A 19,902-nucleotide genomic window follows, 5' to 3' on the forward strand; every position below is an offset into this window, starting at 1 on the left:
GTTGTTAAATATGATTACGTTTACCAAGGGCCAATCATCGTCACGCAGGTCGGAAGATAACGTCAGACGAAAAAGCTTCGCGCGAATCTTTGACGCGACTCTCATGCAGCGTGACATTGATGACAATGAAAAAAAAAAAAAAAAAACACAATATGCTGAAAAGAAAATAAAATTACGGTCTTCACCCCCGATAAAATTCAATGCATATTATGTTTATTGGCAGGCGGAAATTCTTGAACGTAGCGTCATTTACTGTGATGGAGCGAGGGTACAGCAGGAAAGTAAAAAAAAAGTGGTAGGAACAAAAAGTAAGCAGAAAAGACGAAGAAGAAAAAGTAAAAGAAGACGTCGCGGCGTCGCGTCGTTGGCTTCGCATGTACTTGCGATAACATGACAGTTTGCTACGCAGGTCGATTTATCGTACCGATTTATTGCCAGCCAGCGGCTCTTGAGCGCGAACTTTAGACAAAGTTTTACGCAATGTTTAAAGCACACACGTCAAGACCGCGGTTTTTCTGATCTGCGGCTTCGCACGTAGGCTCAAGACACTTTCGTTTGCCTTGAATTGTTTCATTTACTTACTCCCCGAAGTCCAAGCTCGCCTCTCACCCCTATTATATCCAGCTCCCTTTCAACCTCGATGCCATTTACAAGTTTTGGTACAAACTGTCTTGGCAGCTTATGGGTATAATAAATTCGAAAACTCGAAACAACAACGACAATTGGGCGTGGAGTCGGTTGTTTGGGAATAACAGTTTTTTAAGAGAGAATGTGTATACTAGGGTCTTTCCAAAAAAAAAAATAATCATCGATTTTTCACCGTCGCGCACCCTACAAAGTTTGTTTAGGCTAAAGGAAGAATTCCGTCAAAATGCGAGTTGTTCCACATTATGTGGAAAAAGGCGCTCATTTATTTTTTACTTTCGTTCACATTTTCTTGAATTTGTGAAGAAACGTGTTCATGAAAATCACGGTCCGTAACACATCAATACATCAACCGGGAAACTTATTCTCCCAAATTAAAGTTTCATATTAATTTACAACTACATTATGAGATTTAATTAATAAAGAAAACGTCATCGGATACACTTTTCAAACATCAACTGGAAACTTAATATTACAAACGTGCGATGTAAGCAAAAAAAAAAAATCATATACACGATTCTTCGTAATTTAAAAAAATGTAAAAAATTGAAAAATCAATTGAGCGCGATCTTCTACATAACGTAGAACGCTCATCTTTCGGCAGAAACTTTCTTTTAACCTAAACAAACCTTTTAGGAGGTGTCACGGTGAAAAATCGCAAATTGTTTTCTTCTGAAACACCCTAATGTATACCCTGTCGTAAATACTTTTGACTTTCTAGTAAGTATATTTCGAACTTGAAATTCTATTGCCACTGAAGACTTGGTTCCACAGAATTAAACGATAAAAAATCTCATGAATTTTGCGGAAAAAACTACTGTAATTTCTGCAACCTTTATTGCAAATATATAAAATTAGGTGTGTTGTTGGGTATTTATTTCCGAGTTGATGTGATTGTATCCACACGTCAAGTATCGTATTTCTAATTTGAACATTTTTTACACTTTGTTTCGGAACCCATGTACTTAACAGTTATACGAACTATGATCATCGTAAGAATTTGCCAGTCTCGAAGTTTCTTTTTGTTTTACAAAACACAGTTTCAATCCAAAAGTATGAAAAAAGTAACCAGTAGTCGGATAAACATTATTAAATCAACAAAATTAAGTCAGCTGATTCGTTCGAGTAAAATAAGGGATTGCTGCAGATGGTGGCGACGTACATGAAAAAAAAAAAAAAAAAAACAAAAACAAAAATGCATAACGTATTATAACTGCGGTATTGTCAAACGATCCGATATACTGTGAGAATTTTCTGAAATTTAAAAAGCTTGTCAGCAGGCCTTGACGCTTTAAAATAAAAATACCATACGAATCATGTGGAGAATTTTTTTTATACTTTCAATCGATTTCATCTCAAGTGATAATCATACTCAAACAGCTACAATCTATAACTGAAAATGTAAATGAAATATTTAGCGTAAATATTAAGTCCTTTATCTCCACCTCAAAAGAGCTCAATCTTTTCAAGATGCGGATGAAAAATCAATGTAATAACAAAAACGCAGAATTATATACACGTTGTGATTTCGCGAAGTTGTGCTTATTATAGCCGAAAAAAGGCAGAGAGCTTGGGGCACGCATGTTTCATTAGCGGGGAATATAACAAAATTGCCGAAGCAATTCCTGCCAGTAAAGTTTAAAAATCAACTGAAACTCGCCAGGAGGCGACGAGGGGATGAGTGGCCAATGGTTTTGTCCCGTGACGCGGTCCGCAAACTGGTTCTCGTTTTTAATTCTCGCAGTTTTTTTCATCCCTCCTTACCCTTAGCTTTTTCTTTTCTCCTTGGTAGAAGGGACAATGGGGAGAAAAGTCCACGAAGAGAGTAGGCTCAAACGAGAACGACTGGAGCTTCAGAAAATGAGATAAGAGGGGGTGAAGTGAGCTGCACAAGGCTTTGCAGCCACGGCCCAACGACAAGAATATCAGAAGATCAAAAATTATAATTACCGCGAACATGGGATGGAAAATTTTAAAAAATGTAAAAAACAACGGTGGCCAAAATATCTAATTACAGAAATATCATGGCTTGAACACTCGAGCTATAATGAGTTCAGAAGGGTCATGGTGTCGTAATCATAATGTGGAATCGACAATGTATGCATAAACAGACAAGATATACCTATAATTACACTGCAACTTCTGAAGCATGAGAAAGAAACAAAAGTACACGTTTCAGTAGGGAGATCATCGACCCTTGAAATCCATCACTCGGGATCCATTCGATGATTATGCTTACAAAATTTGAATTTTGAACATGGGTAAATCAGTGAAATGAATAAAAAAAGGAGGACGAAAATATTGTGTTCCAGGGACCCTTACTGATCAAATTTGTCCATGAATCTCATTATAGAACGGAAAGCATTGCAAAAATATTACGGAGCGATGTCGCAACAGTGTGTTCAAAATAAGTTTGACAATGAGTATGCGTATATATTCAAAATGGATGAATGGTTTGATACCCAATAAATAAAACAAGAAGCACGGCAGTTGAAAGCAATATGAAATTCAAATAACGCTGAATCCTTTTTGTGAATCGGAATGAACGAATTTCACTTGATTGGCCGTAACAAATTAAATGCGTAAGAAATGTGATATCAAGTCTGACATCTAATACTTCCACTATGTGATAATTGTTTCATGTGATTAATTATTCTCAATGTTTCTATGTGGTAGAAGCGTAAAAAAACATGTTACGAGTAACCGCATAGTAAATGTCGAGATCAATTTTTGTTTATGGCCGTGATTTTTTTCGGTCTTAAGCACGTCAAACTCGCTTACGCGTCTGGTGGCCGTCTGTGGAACTGACAGTAGAAACAAACTTCAAGCAAGTCTGAAAGAAATCTGTTCTAATATAAAATCGATTCACTCACGGCTTCGGATATTGAATACGTCGCGCACGGTGTGTTGATGTATTGATACAAAACATGCCATATGAGCATTATTTGTTTGTGAATTTAACGCAAATATGAATAAATTCAATGAAGAATTATAATAATGAAATTTAATTCAACTATGATGAATAAATTGGAAAAAATATATCATTCAAATATCAAAAAAATGTCTAACGGAACATTGTAATGTGACTTACAGGCATTACAGGGACAATATTATCATGTCGTATTGCAGTCGATGATATTCACAACTGATATTCAATTTCACACACAATTTCTTGAAATGTGCATGATCTGAATTTGAAGAAGAAATAATGTTCGATGTATAATGAACTTGACGAATAACAAGACAATTGGCTTATTAAATATGTAAGATGTGATGATTGTTCATGATGTAAAATAAATGGTGATAGTTGTAACGGGTGTCTAGAAAAGGCTAGTTTAGACCGTTATTCGACATTAAGAGAGACGTAGATGAGTTGACGGTTGGTGTGGCCTGCTTATCCTTGTTAGAGACCAGTTTGCAAAAGTTCGTGATAAAGTTCTTGAGAATCCAGACGAGAAAGAGAGACTACAAATATTGTGTGTCACAAGCATTGGGTATAAGGATTCCTAGGTATAAAGGACGGGTAGAAAGAGGAAAAGAAACAGAGCAGGGATGTGAGGAGGCTTGAAGTTAATGTAGAAGAAAGAAAAATACCTAACATTGTTAGCGTAATCCTAGGTTGGTTCTACAACACGGTTTTCATAAGTATAGTACATTGTGTATTCTCGTAAGAACCGCTAGGATAAAAAAAAACCTCTACCGACTACTTTTTTTATTCTAAAAAATATACATAATAACTCAAAATATGTACATCTGTGCCCTGCTGTGGCGCTCGCAAAATTTACCTTTTCATGATAGTGCCACCTACAGTATACTAAAAGTACATCTTTTATTTTTCGACTATTGAATCGACGTCGAATATTTTCCTCAATTTAATTCTTATGAAATTTTTTTGAAAGTCATACGAACCTAACATTTTACCCACTATATGTATTATATTCCTCGTTAGATTCTGATACTTTTGACCTTAGATTTGGAGTGAGGAAAATAAAAAAAAAAAACACCAATGAAACGAATAAGTGTTCGAGAAATCGATCTTTCTTTGTTTTGAATCTTCATATCGCTGAGCTTTTCAGATTCTGCGTATATATTATCTCAACATAATTAGTTTCTATGACATTCGTTCAACTGAAAGCTCATCAACTTTTGTACAGTTTTACTTCCTGACATATTCATTGTTTGCCCAGAATAACAGATCGTTGAATCAGGATTATTTCTACATCATTTGAATAGATAGTTTTGTACAATTATCCGCCTTTTAGAAACAAGGATTTGGGTGATTTGCAAACCTCGACCAAACCAACTATTCAATTTTCTTCAACTTTAAACTTTGATAAATCCATTTATGTCGACGCCCTGCTTTTCTCATTCTCGTCTCCCACCCCGTGCAACTTAGCACCCACCCTGTAATACCAGCTCTGCAAAATAGGCTAAGCAGCCATTCTTATTCCTGGTTTAGGCTCGCGGTGAAAGGCGGCTGACGGCAAGAGTCTGCAAGGCCTAGCCCCTGGCTTTCTGTTGCGAATTAGTTCCCGTCCCTCGCGAAACGACCTTTCGCATGCATACTCTACCCCTAGGTGGATTTTTCCCCGTCACTCGGCTTCGATCGCTTTTCTCTGGGGCCGAAGGCTAATCGATGTGTTGAATATCGATCGAAACACTCGGGCCGTGGCTCAAGTGGGTGGAAAAGGGCCTCCGGCTCTCCTCGCCGCTCTTTCCTTTTCGGGTTCACGTTATTAGTACAGTTTTACAACTTTGACGGGGAGCTGACAGCTCCTCCTGCGCGCGTCAGCTACGCGATGACAACCCGACGCCTCAACTTCGAATAACTTATCGCTGCCACTAAACGGCTACTGATATCAGGTCCGATATACCGCATTATATCATGGCTATCGTATCCACGTTAGTCACGTTTTGAAAATCAGGTTTCGGAAAGATATTTAAGCGTATGACAGCAAGGAGATACTTGCGAAAAAAAGCAAAAACACGAAGTTGATGGAAAAATAGTGAGGCCTGCCGTTTATAATATGGTGTGATTGAAAAATCAATCGATACTAATTATTCAGTGTTGGGAATTTTCCGCACAAATTTTCGCACTGTATTGCTTTGAAATTAGCACGTATATGAAACGCGTATCAAGTTTCGCATCGACTTCAATTCATACGCGACAATTCAACACTGGTAAACTTTGCTATTACCTTCTAGAGTATCGAAAAGAGAGATCGTTCAGCGCGTTGATGATTTGTCTAGAAATTGGTGGTTTAATTAAATTTTCATATATCCGACAGTTTTTTTTTTTTTTCAGATTTGAATTTTCAGCATCGAGATTGGAAAGCATTTTTTCCCCATACCTGCGACATAAAGACAATACAAACGTGGGGTGAAAATTACACGGCGGATGTTTGATATACGTAACAGATACCGCAAGGGTGAGATAATTTCATAGAATGATAACGCGACATTTTTTTTTTTTTTTTTGCTTCTCCATGTGTTGTCCTCATAAATCTCATTCTCAATGGAAAAAAGAAAAAATCTGTGAAAACTCGATGAACGGTATCACAAATGAAATATAACACGTATCCAGGTAGCTGTATAGTCGAAGCTTCTTCATAGGCGAAGTTGCCTCGTAGTTTTGAATTGAACCCTTTTTATTTGGGTGAAGGATAGAGGTTGAGGTTTTCTTGAATAAAAAAACTCTCGCGTTTGAGCCATCGAATTATGAATGTTTATTGGCTCTTGTGGGAAAAGCCTTGCGGCATAAAAACCCACGAAGTATGAACGTGTATTTTGTAAACGTATAAAAGTATGTGTCGATTGTGTATATGAATGTGTATATGCCGATTACAGCCCGTTTGGCTCGTGCCACCGCGATCTCGAGTTCGTTTCGTATTGTGATTTTTGTTTTATTCGATTCGATCGAATTTCGTATGATTTGCGTGTATGGGCACTCGGTCCCGTGTAGAATGAGAGACACTCGGGCCGTACTCATCTACCTTACTCCGTAGAGCGAACGTGTATGAATGATTGGTGTTGGTAGTACACCAAGAGCGCTCGGGCTCGTTGTATGATGGAAGGGTGCAAGACCCTTGGTATGCGTGTATGGGCACTCGGTCCCGTGTAGAATGAGAGACACTCGGGCCGTACTCATCTACCTTACTCCGTAGAGCGAACGTGTATGAATGATTGGTGTTGGTAGTACACCAAGAGCGCTCGGGCTCGTTGTATGATGGAAGGGTGCAAGACCCTTGGTATGCGTGTATGGGCACTCGGTCCCGTGTAGAATGAGAGACACTCGGGCCGTACTCATCTACCTTACTCCGTAGAGCGAACGTGTATGAATGATTGGTGTTGGTAGTACACCAAGAGCGCTCGGGCTCGTTGTATGATGGAAGGGTGCAAGACCCTTGGTATGCGTGTATGGGCACTCGGTCCCGTGTAGAATGAGAGACACTCGGGCCGTACTCATCTACCTTACTCCGTAGAGCGAACGTGTATGAATGATTGGTGTTGGTAGTACACCAAGAGCGCTCGGGCTCGTTGTATGATGGAAGGGTGCAAGACCCTTGGTATGCGTGTATGGGCACTCGGTCCCGTGTAGAATGAGAGACACTCGGGCCGTACTCATCTACCTTACTCCGAGGAGCGAACGATACGAGAGGATATTTGGGCCTCTCGTCTTTTGGTTGTGTTACAAGAGAACGCACGGCGTCACTCACGATCGTCACTAGACGGACGACTTAACTCGACTGTTTTAAAAAAAATGCGTGATGCGCGCTCGCCTCCTCATCTACGCGAGATTTGGCATCCCTGCGGAGACGAATCGTTCGAGCGCGGCTCGCACTCGAGATTGCAATGACACGGGCACAAAACGACGCTCAGGCACTGAACACCCTCCCCCCGTTGGGAGTGCTAACGAACAAAATTATGCAAATAGTAGTACATGTCATTAACCTTATTATAACTGATCCTTTTACAGCGATTACCTTAAGTCTAAAGTTGATATTTTATGCATAGAGTAAATAATTAATTGGAATATGACCTTGAAGAAATATCCTTGGCTTACATCTACATAGTATATTGACTGAATCTTGCGTAAGTATGAATCGAAAACTCGAATTTGAAAAATTAGAAAGAATCAATTGTAAATTTCAACTGAGAAGAGTTCGAAAATTATCGTTTTCGTTGAATTCTCCCGATAATCTCAAGCGCTTATGGGCAAAGCGCAAATCGATCTCGTGTTGCGTTTGTAGAGTCCTCGAGTCGTTTTTACGGTGACCACCCTGACTACGCCATCGTCTCCAGGATGTAGTTCCACCACTCGACCCAGTCGCCACTGCATACATGGTTGGTTCTTGTCAATCAATAGGACTACCGTGTCCAGCGCGATATTTTTGGTCGGATTTATCCATTTCTGTCTCTTTTGTAACTCGCTCAAATATTCGAGTTGCCACCGGCGCCAGAATTCTTGTCGTGTCTTAGCGATTAGTTGCCACGAGGATATTCGGTTGTCTGGAACAAGCGAAAGATCATTTTCCGGCAGCATTGTGAGCGGTCTTCCAACAAGAAAGTGCGCGGGGGTTAAAGCAATTGGATCGTTTGGATCTGTGGAAATAGGGCACAATGGGCGCGAATTGAGAATGCCCTCAATCTCGATTGCTAGAGTAGTCAATTCTTCGTACGTAAACAAAAAATCGCACATGACGCGTTTAAGATGGTGTTTACACGACTTTACAGCCGCCTCCCATATACCCCCGAAATGAGGTGAGAGGGGCGGATTGAAATGCCACTCAATTTTTCTGGTCGACGTAAATTCGTACAGTTGAGAACGGAAGTCTTCGGACTCTCTGACAGCGTAAAATTCACGAAGTTGACTGTTCGCGCCGACGAAATTCGTCCCATTGTCCGAATAGATATGGCCCGGAATGCCCCGACGACTGACAAATCGTCGTAAAGCCGCTATGAACGCGTCTGTTGACAGATCGCTTGCGATCTCGATATGAATAGCTTTAGTCGACATGCAAATAAATACGCAGCCGTAGACTTTAATGCTGCTCCGATTCCGATGTTTCTTTTCTTTTGCGAGTATCGGACCGAAATAATCTACTCCCGTGTGGTAGAACGGCGGTGCATTGTCTACTCTAGATTTTGGCAAATCGGCCATCTTGTACGTCTCTGGTTTAGCCCGAAACCGGATGCATCGCACGCAACGTCGCACGACTTTACGTATTTGATTTCTGCCGTCTAGTATCCAGAATCTTTGCCGGATACTATATAATGTCGATTGGATCCCAGTGTGAAAGAATTTTTCGTGCGTGTGACGAATCAAAAGGTCGGTTACGTGATGTCGCGACGGAAGAAGGATCGGATTTCTTTGATCGAGCGAGATATCGGCCTTATTTATACGACCACCGACGCGAATCAAGCCTCTCTCGTCGACTCGCGGATTCAGAGATCCGAGTTTTGCGCATTTCACCCTTTCTTCGGATAAAAGACGATCGATTTCGTCTTGAAAGTGCGCTTGTTGGATTAATCGAATAACGCGATACTCTGCCTCCTCAATTTCCTTGATTGTTAAAGCGCCCTTGACATTATTGTTGGGTGAGAAACGTAAGCAGTACGCGACGACACGAATCAATCGTGTGTATGACGAGAAATTTTTGAAAATTTCTTCCGATTGCGATTGCGAGAACATGCACAATGATTTTTTAATCCCCGGTAAATCCTTCTGAGGCGTTACCGCGACTTGCGGCCAAACGGATTCGGGCTGAGTTAGCCACGCAGGCCCCCGAAGCCACGAGTCGTTATTTAAAAATTCCCGTGGAAATTGACCTCGCGATAACGCGTCTGCCGGATTCTGATCAGTCCGGATGTGCCGCCACTCCGCGTCTTTACTGACTTCCTGTATCTCTGCGACGCGATGTGCCTCAAACACCTTTAGGACGCTCGGATGTTTGTTTAGCCATTGTAAAACTATTGTCGAGTCTGACCAGAAAATTGTCTTGTCCACGCGAAAGCTCGTTACCTCGAGGACTTCGCGATATAAGCGAGCAAGTGTCAAAGCGCCGCAGAGTTCGAGTCGAGGGATGGTTTGATCTTTTAGCGGAGCCACCCGTCCCTTTGAGCAGAAAAGTCTTACGCGAATTTCGCCGTCCTGCTCGCAAGAGCGCACGTATATACAAGCTCCGTAACCCGTCTGACTCGCGTCGCAAAATCCGTGAATCTGGATATCGATTGGGTTATTTGTCGAAACGTATCGGTCAATCTTTAAATTGTTGATTAATGACAGTTGTTCCGCGAACGATCGCCATGCGGAATCTAACGCGCTGGGTACGGACTCGTCCCATGTAGTTTTTGCTTTCCAGCATCGTTGCATAATCACTTTCGAGGTGAGAATCACCGGACCGAGTAAACCGAGGGGGTCGAAAATTTTCACGATTTCTGATAAGATATATCGTTTTGTGACCTTCTCGGAGGGCTCGATACGTTTCACCGTATAAAGGAAGTCGTCATTCCGCGCGTTCCATGATATACCGAGTGTTTTGTGCACAGGATTTTCGTCTGTCAGAAAATCGATATCTGCGGTTTTTTTGCTCAAATTATTTAGGGCCTGCGGGTGATTTGACGCCCATTGTCGAATGTCGAATCCGCCACGCTTCAATATTTCGATCACTTCGTCCCGAATTTGTACGATTTCCTCAAAGGTGTTTGCCCCTGATAACAAATCGTCGACGTATAAGTCGCGCGTTAAAACCTCGGCCCCCTTAGGATAATCCGCGCTCTCATCGCTTGCAAGTTTTTGTACGGTTCGTATCGCAAGAAACGGAGCCGACGACACGCCGAACGTTACGGTGTTTAGTTCGAATACGCGAATTCTTTCCTGTTGGAGCCAGAAAACTCGTTGGTACCGACGATCGCTGGGGGCGATCCAAATTTGTCGGTACATTTTCGCGATGTCCGCGGTAATCACAAATTTATAACTGCGAAATCGTAAAAGATGCTCGATTAGTTTCAATTGAATAGTCGGGCCGACCATCAGCGTATCGTTAAGCGACACTCCCATGCTTGTTTTGGCGGACGCATCGAAGACAACTCGGGTCTTCGTCGTAGCGCTTGTCGCCTTTATGACCGCGTGGTGTGGGAGATAATAACCGGGTAGCGATTCGTCGACAACGAGTGACATATGGCCTAGTTCTATGTACTCATTCATAACGCGATGATATTCCGCTTTAAGGACCGGGTCCGCGTTAAGCCTTTTTTGCAAGCCAGCAAATCGTCGCAAAGCCATAGATCGCGAATCACCGAGGTCTCGATCGGCGCTGCGGAACGGCAGACGAACGACGTACCGTCCCGACGGTTCGCGAGTGACGTTTCGAATGAAATGAGTTTCGCAGCTTGTATTTTCTGATAATTTTCTTTGACCAGCGTTTGCATCATCGAGCAACCAGAATTTTTCGATTGTTTCCTTTAATTCGGTTAGTTGGCACGACGTTCGTTTCCCGACCGTCGTGTTTGATTTTCCGCCGGCAACGGCCCAGCCGAGCTGAGTTTTCTGTAAGACGAGATCGCAGCCGTCGCGGGACAAATCACATTGTCCGATCGATAATAATGACAACGTTGTCCCTGACCCGATGAGGATGTCGATCCTTCCAGGCAAATGGAATTGCGGATCGGCCAATTTTACATTCCGCGGTAAGTCGATTGATTCGCGAGGAAAGATTTCGTTCGGTACGTTATCAGCTATTTTCGGTATGACCAGAAACGTGAGAGTTTTGTTGAAATTATCGTGTATCGAATAAAATGTACATTCGACCGCGCCTTTAGAAATTGTATTTGCGTCGTCGATCATTCCTACCGCGATCGTGCACGCGCGTATCGGTAGTTTCAATTCTCTCACAAGATCCTCCGTGATAAAATGCGCTGTCGCACAAGTGTCTAATAAAGCGCGACGTTTTAGGTATTGACCGCGTGAGTCTTTGACGCGTATTTGAGCGCTCAGCATCAACTGCGACTGTAACGCCCTTGACGTGAAGCTGTATGTAATCATTTTGCTACATGTTAAATTTACCTTTGTTGTCGACTTAGGTGTATCCGATGGTATCGTTTCTTGGGTCGCATGGGTGGATGCAGCAGGAGATTCGTTGTGCAAAAGAGTGTGGTGAAACCTGGAGCAGTTTTTGCAATGCGTCGAAGTGCATTTGCCGCGGTGCGAGCGCAGGCAATTTTTGCAGAGCGATGAACTCTTGACGAAATTCCACCGTTGATGAACCGTCATTTTTTGAAATTCGCGACACTGGTATATGGGATGACTCTCCCGTTTGCACACTACGCACTTTGCTGACGTGCCTATCGCTAACGTACGCGCGCCATTTTCTCCGCGTCGTGTCTTGATTCCGCTTTGATCTTTATAATTCGGAAGCGGTCGTTTGTAATTGGTCTCTGTTTTGGAACGCGATACATCTTGTTCGAGCGTATATAAACGAAACGCGGTCTCGGAGACGAATTTGTAAATTTGCTCGAGCGTTGGCGAGGTGTCGAGATTGAGCGTCTCTTCCCACTTCACCCGAATATTGTTGGGTAACGCGCGCTCGATTATCCGGACTAATAAGTGTTCATCTGGTATCACGTCCAATGACGCGAGCATGTTCACGTGTTGGCGCATGTCGTCGACGAGTCGCGCTAAATCTTTATGTGTCGCCTTTTTTACCGCGGGCAACTCGAGGATCGCGTCGAGATGTTTTACTATCAAAATTCGAGTCTTGTCATACGAATCTAGAAGTAACTTCCATGCCGTCCCGTAATTTTCTTCGCTCACGTTGTAAATGAGAATTTTATTTAACGCGTCACCCTCTAGGCAATTTTTTAGATACAAGAATTTTTGTAATTTCGTTATGTCTTCGCGAGAGTCGATCATTGTCAAAAATGTATTTTTAAACGATAGCCACTTTCCGATGTTGCCGTCGAACCTTGGGAGGTCGGCGACCGGCAATTTAAGTCGACGCGTGCCGTCGATCGGCAGCGACGTCACGTTTGCTACACCGGGATGTTGTGGTGCTGTCGATGATAAATCTGTCTCGATTTTAGTTATGATCGCGTAGAATCGATCTTGCAACTCGTCGAAGTCATCGACGTTGTCACCGTCTCCGTCGGTTAATAATGCGAGTTCATCGTGTAATTCCTCGTATGTTCGAAATTGTTCTTTTACACGATCCGCCCGCATTTTTATGTTCGCGGGTTCAAAATCCGCGTCCTCCGTGAGTCGCTTAAGTTTGGTAATGTTCGCCTTTAAAGTCGCACGCTTTTGATTAATAAACTTTACGCGGGCAGCCATTTTACTGAGCTTGTGCGTACAAATATTTGAGATCTTCGAGAAAAAACAGGATACGACGTCTATGCGTTCGATGTCGAAGCTGGACTGATTTTCAAGGGTCGGCTCTAAGCCTCTCCCCGTGCAGCGCGTATCTTTTCGAAAACGCGCGCGAACTCGTCCGTCTTTCACCGTATAAGATCAAGAGAGCGAGCGCGGCCCGCGTCAAGTGTAAACAAACCTCCCCGTGCGACGGTTATCTTTCAACGCCTAGATATCGAGACTCTCATAACAGAAAACGAGACCTATGTTTTATACACGTGATCGTCGGATATATGCATGCTACGTTCTTCACACAAAGCGTGCGTTGGACCGAAATGTGTTTTCGACTACGTCGAACGTTATGAACTATAGAAAGACGTATAACGCCAGAGAAAGTGTATAATACGATATTAAGAATCTTGTACCGTTTGTGTACTTATCTTTTTGTAGATGATGATCGTTTTCCATCGATGGCGAACTGGGGGGTGACGAGTTTGGAGACGATGGCTGGCTAGTCGAAGAGTGGCACGATTTATTGAATACGATGCACGTTTGCACCTTTTTCTTCTTGTCCTCTATGCGGGCGTGTGTTCGTATCCCGATTCTGACACCAAATTTGTATAGTCGAAGCTTCTTCATAGGCGAAGTTGCCTCGTAGTTTTGAATTGAACCCTTTTTATTTGGGTGAAGGATAGAGGTTGAGGTTTTCTTGAATAAAAAAACTCTCGCGTTTGAGCCATCGAATTATGAATGTTTATTGGCTCTTGTGGGAAAAGCCTTGCGGCATAAAAACCCACGAAGTATGAACGTGTATTTTGTAAACGTATAAAAGTATGTGTCGATTGTGTATATGAATGTGTATATGCCGATTACAGCCCGTTTGGCTCGTGCCACCGCGATCTCGAGTTCGTTTCGTATTGTGATTTTTGTTTTATTCGATTCGATCGAATTTCGTATGATTTGCGTGTATGGGCACTCGGTCCCGTGTAGAATGAGAGACACTCGGGCCGTACTCATCTACCTTACTCCGTAGAGCGAACGTGTATGAATGATTGGTGTTGGTAGTACACCAAGAGCGCTCGGGCTCGTTGTATGATGGAAGGGTGCAAGACCCTTGGTATGCGTGTATGGGCACTCGGTCCCGTGTAGAATGAGAGACACTCGGGCCGTACTCATCTACCTTACTCCGTAGAGCGAACGTGTATGAATGATTGGTGTTGGTAGTACACCAAGAGCGCTCGGGCTCGTTGTATGATGGAAGGGTGCAAGACCCTTGGTATGCGTGTATGGGCACTCGGTCCCGTGTAGAATGAGAGACACTCGGGCCGTACTCATCTACCTTACTCCGTAGAGCGAACGTGTATGAATGATTGGTGTTGGTAGTACACCAAGAGCGCTCGGGCTCGTTGTATGATGGAAGGGTGCAAGACCCTTGGTATGCGTGTATGGGCACTCGGTCCCGTGTAGAATGAGAGACACTCGGGCCGTACTCATCTACCTTACTCCGTAGAGCGAACGTGTATGAATGATTGGTGTTGGTAGTACACCAAGAGCGCTCGGGCTCGTTGTATGATGGAAGGGTGCAAGACCCTTGGTATGCGTGTATGGGCACTCGGTCCCGTGTAGAATGAGAGACACTCGGGCCGTACTCATCTACCTTACTCCGAGGAGCGAACGATACGAGAGGATATTTGGGCCTCTCGTCTTTTGGTTGTGTTACAAGAGAACGCACGGCGTCACTCACGATCGTCACTAGACGGACGACTTAACTCGACTGTTTTAAAAAAAATGCGTGATGCGCGCTCGCCTCCTCATCTACGCGAGATTTGGCATCCCTGCGGAGACGAATCGTTCGAGCGCGGCTCGCACTCGAGATTGCAATGACACGGGCACAAAACGACGCTCAGGCACTGAACATAGCTGAATTTATACGCGAATTACGGAGGGGATTGAGGGCCAAAGTTGCGCCAAAGGGGTCCTCTTGATTATGAATAATAAATTGATAATTATGTACCGCCGTACATATCGGTACTTCTCTTGAAATCCAGTCAGCGTCGGTACCTTATGATCATCGATCTGTAATCGACTGTAGGGTATACTTGATGCTTGTATAAATAAGTATCGGATTGTACTTAGGGGGATATTAATAAGACACGCATTACCTATATTGAAACGGAATTTCAAATTTTTTGGTAACTTATCAAACCAATTAATTGATCGATGAAGCGGCCAGTGCCGTGCGATTAAATATCGGCGGAAATAACTCTGCGAGTATGAAATTATGTTTAACTACTGTAAACTTTAATTCAATAATGTTGAGTGTAACTGCTTTTAGAGTCGTGGTTTCGAGAACAATTACATTAGCGTGCTGTTGGGCGGTCACACCCATGGTGATTCCAGTTCACGAACCTCATATCTCATATGAAAAACTTTAGCAAACATGTTTTGCTGTTTCTCTAAAAACGGTATTTTCTTGTTGTATCGTGAAAAGGGGGGAATTACGGGCCGAAAAATTCTTAACCCTCTGTAAGTTAGGCATCCATAAAGAAGAAAAACGAGGCGAACAGCTCTCGTAATTGTTCAATATTGTACACTATCGATCATAGATGCAAATTTTTTACAGATTTATGAACAGTAAAAAACAATTGTTTCCTATTTATCCCATTTTATGGTGGATGTTTTCATTGATAAATAAAAACTGAGGATTGTTTTCGAAAGAAAGTAGTATTCGTGATATGTTCTAAAGAAACTAGAAGAGATACGAGAAAACTTATTATACAAAACTTCAAGCGAGTCGAGTGGGAAAGATAATGCGAATGTGCGTTGATTCGTGGATTGCGCTACTTTCGTGATTTTAGATTAATACATATTTTGACTATAACCAGCTGATAGCTTGTTGGAAAACGGATTCAAAACACAAAAAAAATATCAAATTTTTCACAATTTTCAACAGTGAATGACCATGGTTCAAAAATATTAAAAATCGTATTTTCGGTGTAATCAACTGTCTCTGACAATCTCTTGGACACGAAAAAGTACCAGAACTTCAGTGATTGATGTTTTATCTCAGAAAAAATGCTCGAGTACTAAAATTTTGAAACATTTTGAAAATCAGATATTGTTTTTTTACATTTTTGAATCTGTCTTCAAACCCGCTATCAGATGATGATAGTCAAAATATGTGTTCCCTATCCAAAGTCATGATGTACTCAAAAACTGTTGAAAGTGGCGCAATTCACAAATAAATCCATACCAGCATTATCTTTTTCTCTCGAAACCCTCCGTCTTTTTTTTTTTTTTAATATTTTCCTTTCAAGTTTTCGAGATCTTCGCCTGGCGCGAATAAAAAATTCCACCCTGTATAAGCGACCATCACTTGATGAAGCATTTGAAAAACCGTCAAAAGAATAAAAGAAAAAACAGAAGAAAGGTACGAATGGAAAAAATCACCGGCTGTCGAATCCGATGACTGTCCGCAGTTCAAGTTAAGCCGTACAGTGAAAACCAACGAAACAATGAGAGAGACGGATAAAATTTTGTAAGAACTTGTATACAATACGTATTATACGCCTTGTCATCCTTCGAGGCGTAGAGAAGAGTCGGACCTGGAGGTTTTCGCCGAGCCAAGGAGAAGCAGGGGTGGCTTGCAGTGGGACCCTGGGATTAGTAAAAAAGGATGGAGGTAGACGGAAAAAAAAGTAAAAACGAAACGCTGACAAAAAGCCCGCAAGGTAAAAGAAAAAGCAGATTGGTTGAACACGGGGGTGTTTCATGACGTCATCGATCACTGGCGTCCCTTTTTACTACATCCAGTATAGGGTAAAGATCCCCCAGTTAGGCTCGGTCGCTGGAGCAAATTTAGGTAGTTTTAACGCTACTTCTTTACTACTACAAGCGAATAGTATAAAGTCCCAACGACTATTCTAACCGCTAAAATCTCGGCAAGTACACACTCAATTCAACCTAAAGGAATCGGTTGTGAAATTATTAAAGAAATGTTCGTTAGCCATATTACATGAAATAAAAATTTAGCATAACCAAAAATACATGTACTGCAACTTGAATTTATGGTAATAACAGTTAAAATGTTTATTATTCCGTAGAGAAGATGTTCTAATAATTTTAATTCGATCAATTAACCTGTTTTTGCCTATCTTTGCACAAAAATGTAGAAACTACTCGTGTGCGTAACGCAGCTATAAACCAGCATGGAATGTTCAAATACGATTCCAAACTAACTTGGTCGGTTCTTTCTCATTTGTATGCTAAATTTTCCTCATGATACTTCATTTCCTTTGTCATTTTATTAACAAATCTCTCGTTCTTGTCTTCATTAAAGTCGTTCTCATGTTTGACTGTCGGGTTTTAATCAACTCGTGACTGCGGTCAGCTCCTAATCACATCTACCCAAAGACCCTGTAATAAACAGCAATGTGGCTGAACAATTAGTCTTTAACCTTTTCAAAAGTGACGTAACATCTCCGAGTACACTTTGGAGAGCAATTTCATTCGACTCTTAAAACTATGGAGATGAAGTTTACTGCATTTATGAAAACTTTCACCTCAAGTATCCTCCGAAGTAATCTCAAGGTAACGAATTACCGTTGTACTTCCAAAGAAAACTACACACTATTCATTTCACCGTGAAAAGTTCAGGATGAATGTTACTCGATAAACTGCACAACTGACGATAATGGAAAACAGTTTTGCCGTCGTATTATTTACCTGTGTAGTTGTTCAGATCAAATCTGTTCTGTATTACTCTTCCGTCAACAGCCGTTCAAATTCTACCATCGATAATTGTTTCATGTTTTTGAACGAATGTGAAAACGCGGTCAGACCCGAGTGCTGTTCCGCAATTACAGGGAATACTGTCATGCCCACTTGCAATGATCGATCTTTGGCTCTTAATTGTCGTTGACATGAATTGCAGACCACAGACACGTGTGTCATCCATTTCCCTCGATCGTAGGAGCAACACGAGTAGCAGATTGACAGAAGTGGATAGAACATGTCTGGTTTTATTTACCTCATCAATGATGCTGCACATTCAAGTATTCACGTAATAGCGTACTAGTAGGTTCTCTCGTTGAGGTTCTACTCGTATGCAGAAGGGCTTCAAGTGTCTGATGATTTGGATGTGGGTATGTGCTTGTGGGCACGAATACGTACAGTTCAAGTTTAAAAGGATCCTTTGCGTTATATTCGGCTCGAGTGCAACTTGAATGGATTTAATTAAGCACCGGGTAATAAGCTTAAGCTGAACTCAGCAGAATCTCCAAGATCGCACGCAGGATGAATATTAACCAGCGGAAATTATTATGGAGCAGAAACTCACATCGATGCTTGTACAAATGGAAGGAATTTTCAACAGAGACAGAATTAACCATTTCGTAATATCACTTAAAAAGTGAAACGGACGTAGCTTAAAATCTTCCCATATAAATAGCTACGTTTTCTCGATCTTCTTGCCGATCATGGTCAGTAATCATTGGTGAGAGTATAAGTTCAGAAAGAGAAAAAGCTAAACACAACAAAAGACCGTGAAGAAATTTCACGACCTTGCTCAACTTTCTTCACTAATACTTCCCAATAACTTAAAAACTATTCGACCAATGAATATCAATGGGTTAGGTAAACTCTTTAATGGTGAATGTAGTCACCTTGTACCGAAACGTATTTTTTTTATTTGAGGTGAAGATTGCAGGTCACATCTCGAAAGCCAACGCTGTATTCAATGTTTACAGAACCGTAAACTAACCAATGACGGTGCTTAGCAGTTTGCGGAACACGTTGACTACACACCGCGATCACTTCAGCCTGACTAACTCTGCGCTTGTATCATCGCGTAAGACATACATAGTGAGTCTACACGAATTTCGTCCTCGAACGCCATCTCGCACCAGTCTTCCTCGGCCGTGGAAGCTTCCTGGGCCAAGTTCGGCGGATCCTCACCCAGTATATCACGACTGGAGGCTACGATTGGTTTCCGGAGCTCAGCGCCTCCACCGGAAGTCGAGCTAGCAGCGTGCAGCACGCTACTTAGTACCGGGCAGAAGTGTGGGTATTATCAGCTCGGATTCTCTGAGGAAACAATTGTCTATTGCCAATTCACGGCCATGGGCCAAAATCACGTTATGAAGTTTCGATAGGAATTTTTTGTACCGTATTTTGGGTTCTAATAAGACACCACCAACAAAATTCGACTAGCTGAGTCTTAATTTATCCTCCTATTTGATGGGTGGACTACTGAGATGTGAGACAACGAAAGGACGGCAAGAGATGCAACTTCTTGGCAAGTGGGCATAAGACAATCTTTACATCCACTGATTGGGTATTCTTTCAGTGTATCTGTAGTCATCTAAACTTCACAATCTTCGATTGCTCCAAGTATAAAAACATCATTACGAATCAATAGTCCAGCAGATAGTAAACAATGTGCCCTTTTTGGTAGTAATACTCATAGGTACCGAATGCTAACTATTAGATCTGAACAGTTTTGACTAATCTATCACAGTCTTTGCTGCTAAAATTTTAATGGTACACATAGCGAATGTGAAGAAATTTACATAGGGTATACTGCTTAGTCGAAAATTCACACATAATACGCTGCCCATGTGATCAGGTTACCATGTTTCAAGTTTAGCAACAACATGAAAAACTGTTTCATTCTTTTTTTTCGAAAGAAAAAAAAAACTTAGCCAGTATTTCATCAGATCATCGCATCAAGATGGATTGCAAAGTGGTTATGCGTATTACCCGACCCAAGCTGCATGACGTGCGGTAAAATTCTGGTTAGTAAAAGCATTTTCATCGTTGGCGAGGTCGTCGTATTCTGCCGTTTCTGTCACGGCAATTCTCGATTCATTACGCGAGCTCCCCCTTTGAGCGCGTTTCATTATAATTGACGT

At 42.0% G+C, this 19,902-nt stretch overlaps 2 protein-coding genes across 3 annotated transcripts in view; both read right to left on the reverse strand.

Annotated features, from left to right (window-relative positions):
* LOC107226430 (tyrosine-protein phosphatase Lar) overlaps nt 1-19,902 on the reverse strand; it is a 472,005-nt gene that overhangs the window by 375,277 nt on the left and 76,826 nt on the right. The window lies entirely within an intron of this gene.
* On the reverse strand, nt 7,847-12,973 carry LOC124293021. The gene has a single exon (XM_046731917.1). It carries the CDS (start codon nt 12,971-12,973, stop codon nt 7,847-7,849), a length of 5,127 nt encoding a protein of 1,708 aa, XP_046587873.1.

This window comes from Neodiprion lecontei, chromosome 2 (assembly GCF_021901455.1).
Source record: "Neodiprion lecontei isolate iyNeoLeco1 chromosome 2, iyNeoLeco1.1, whole genome shotgun sequence".
Classification (NCBI taxonomy): Eukaryota; Metazoa; Arthropoda; class Insecta; order Hymenoptera; family Diprionidae; genus Neodiprion; species Neodiprion lecontei.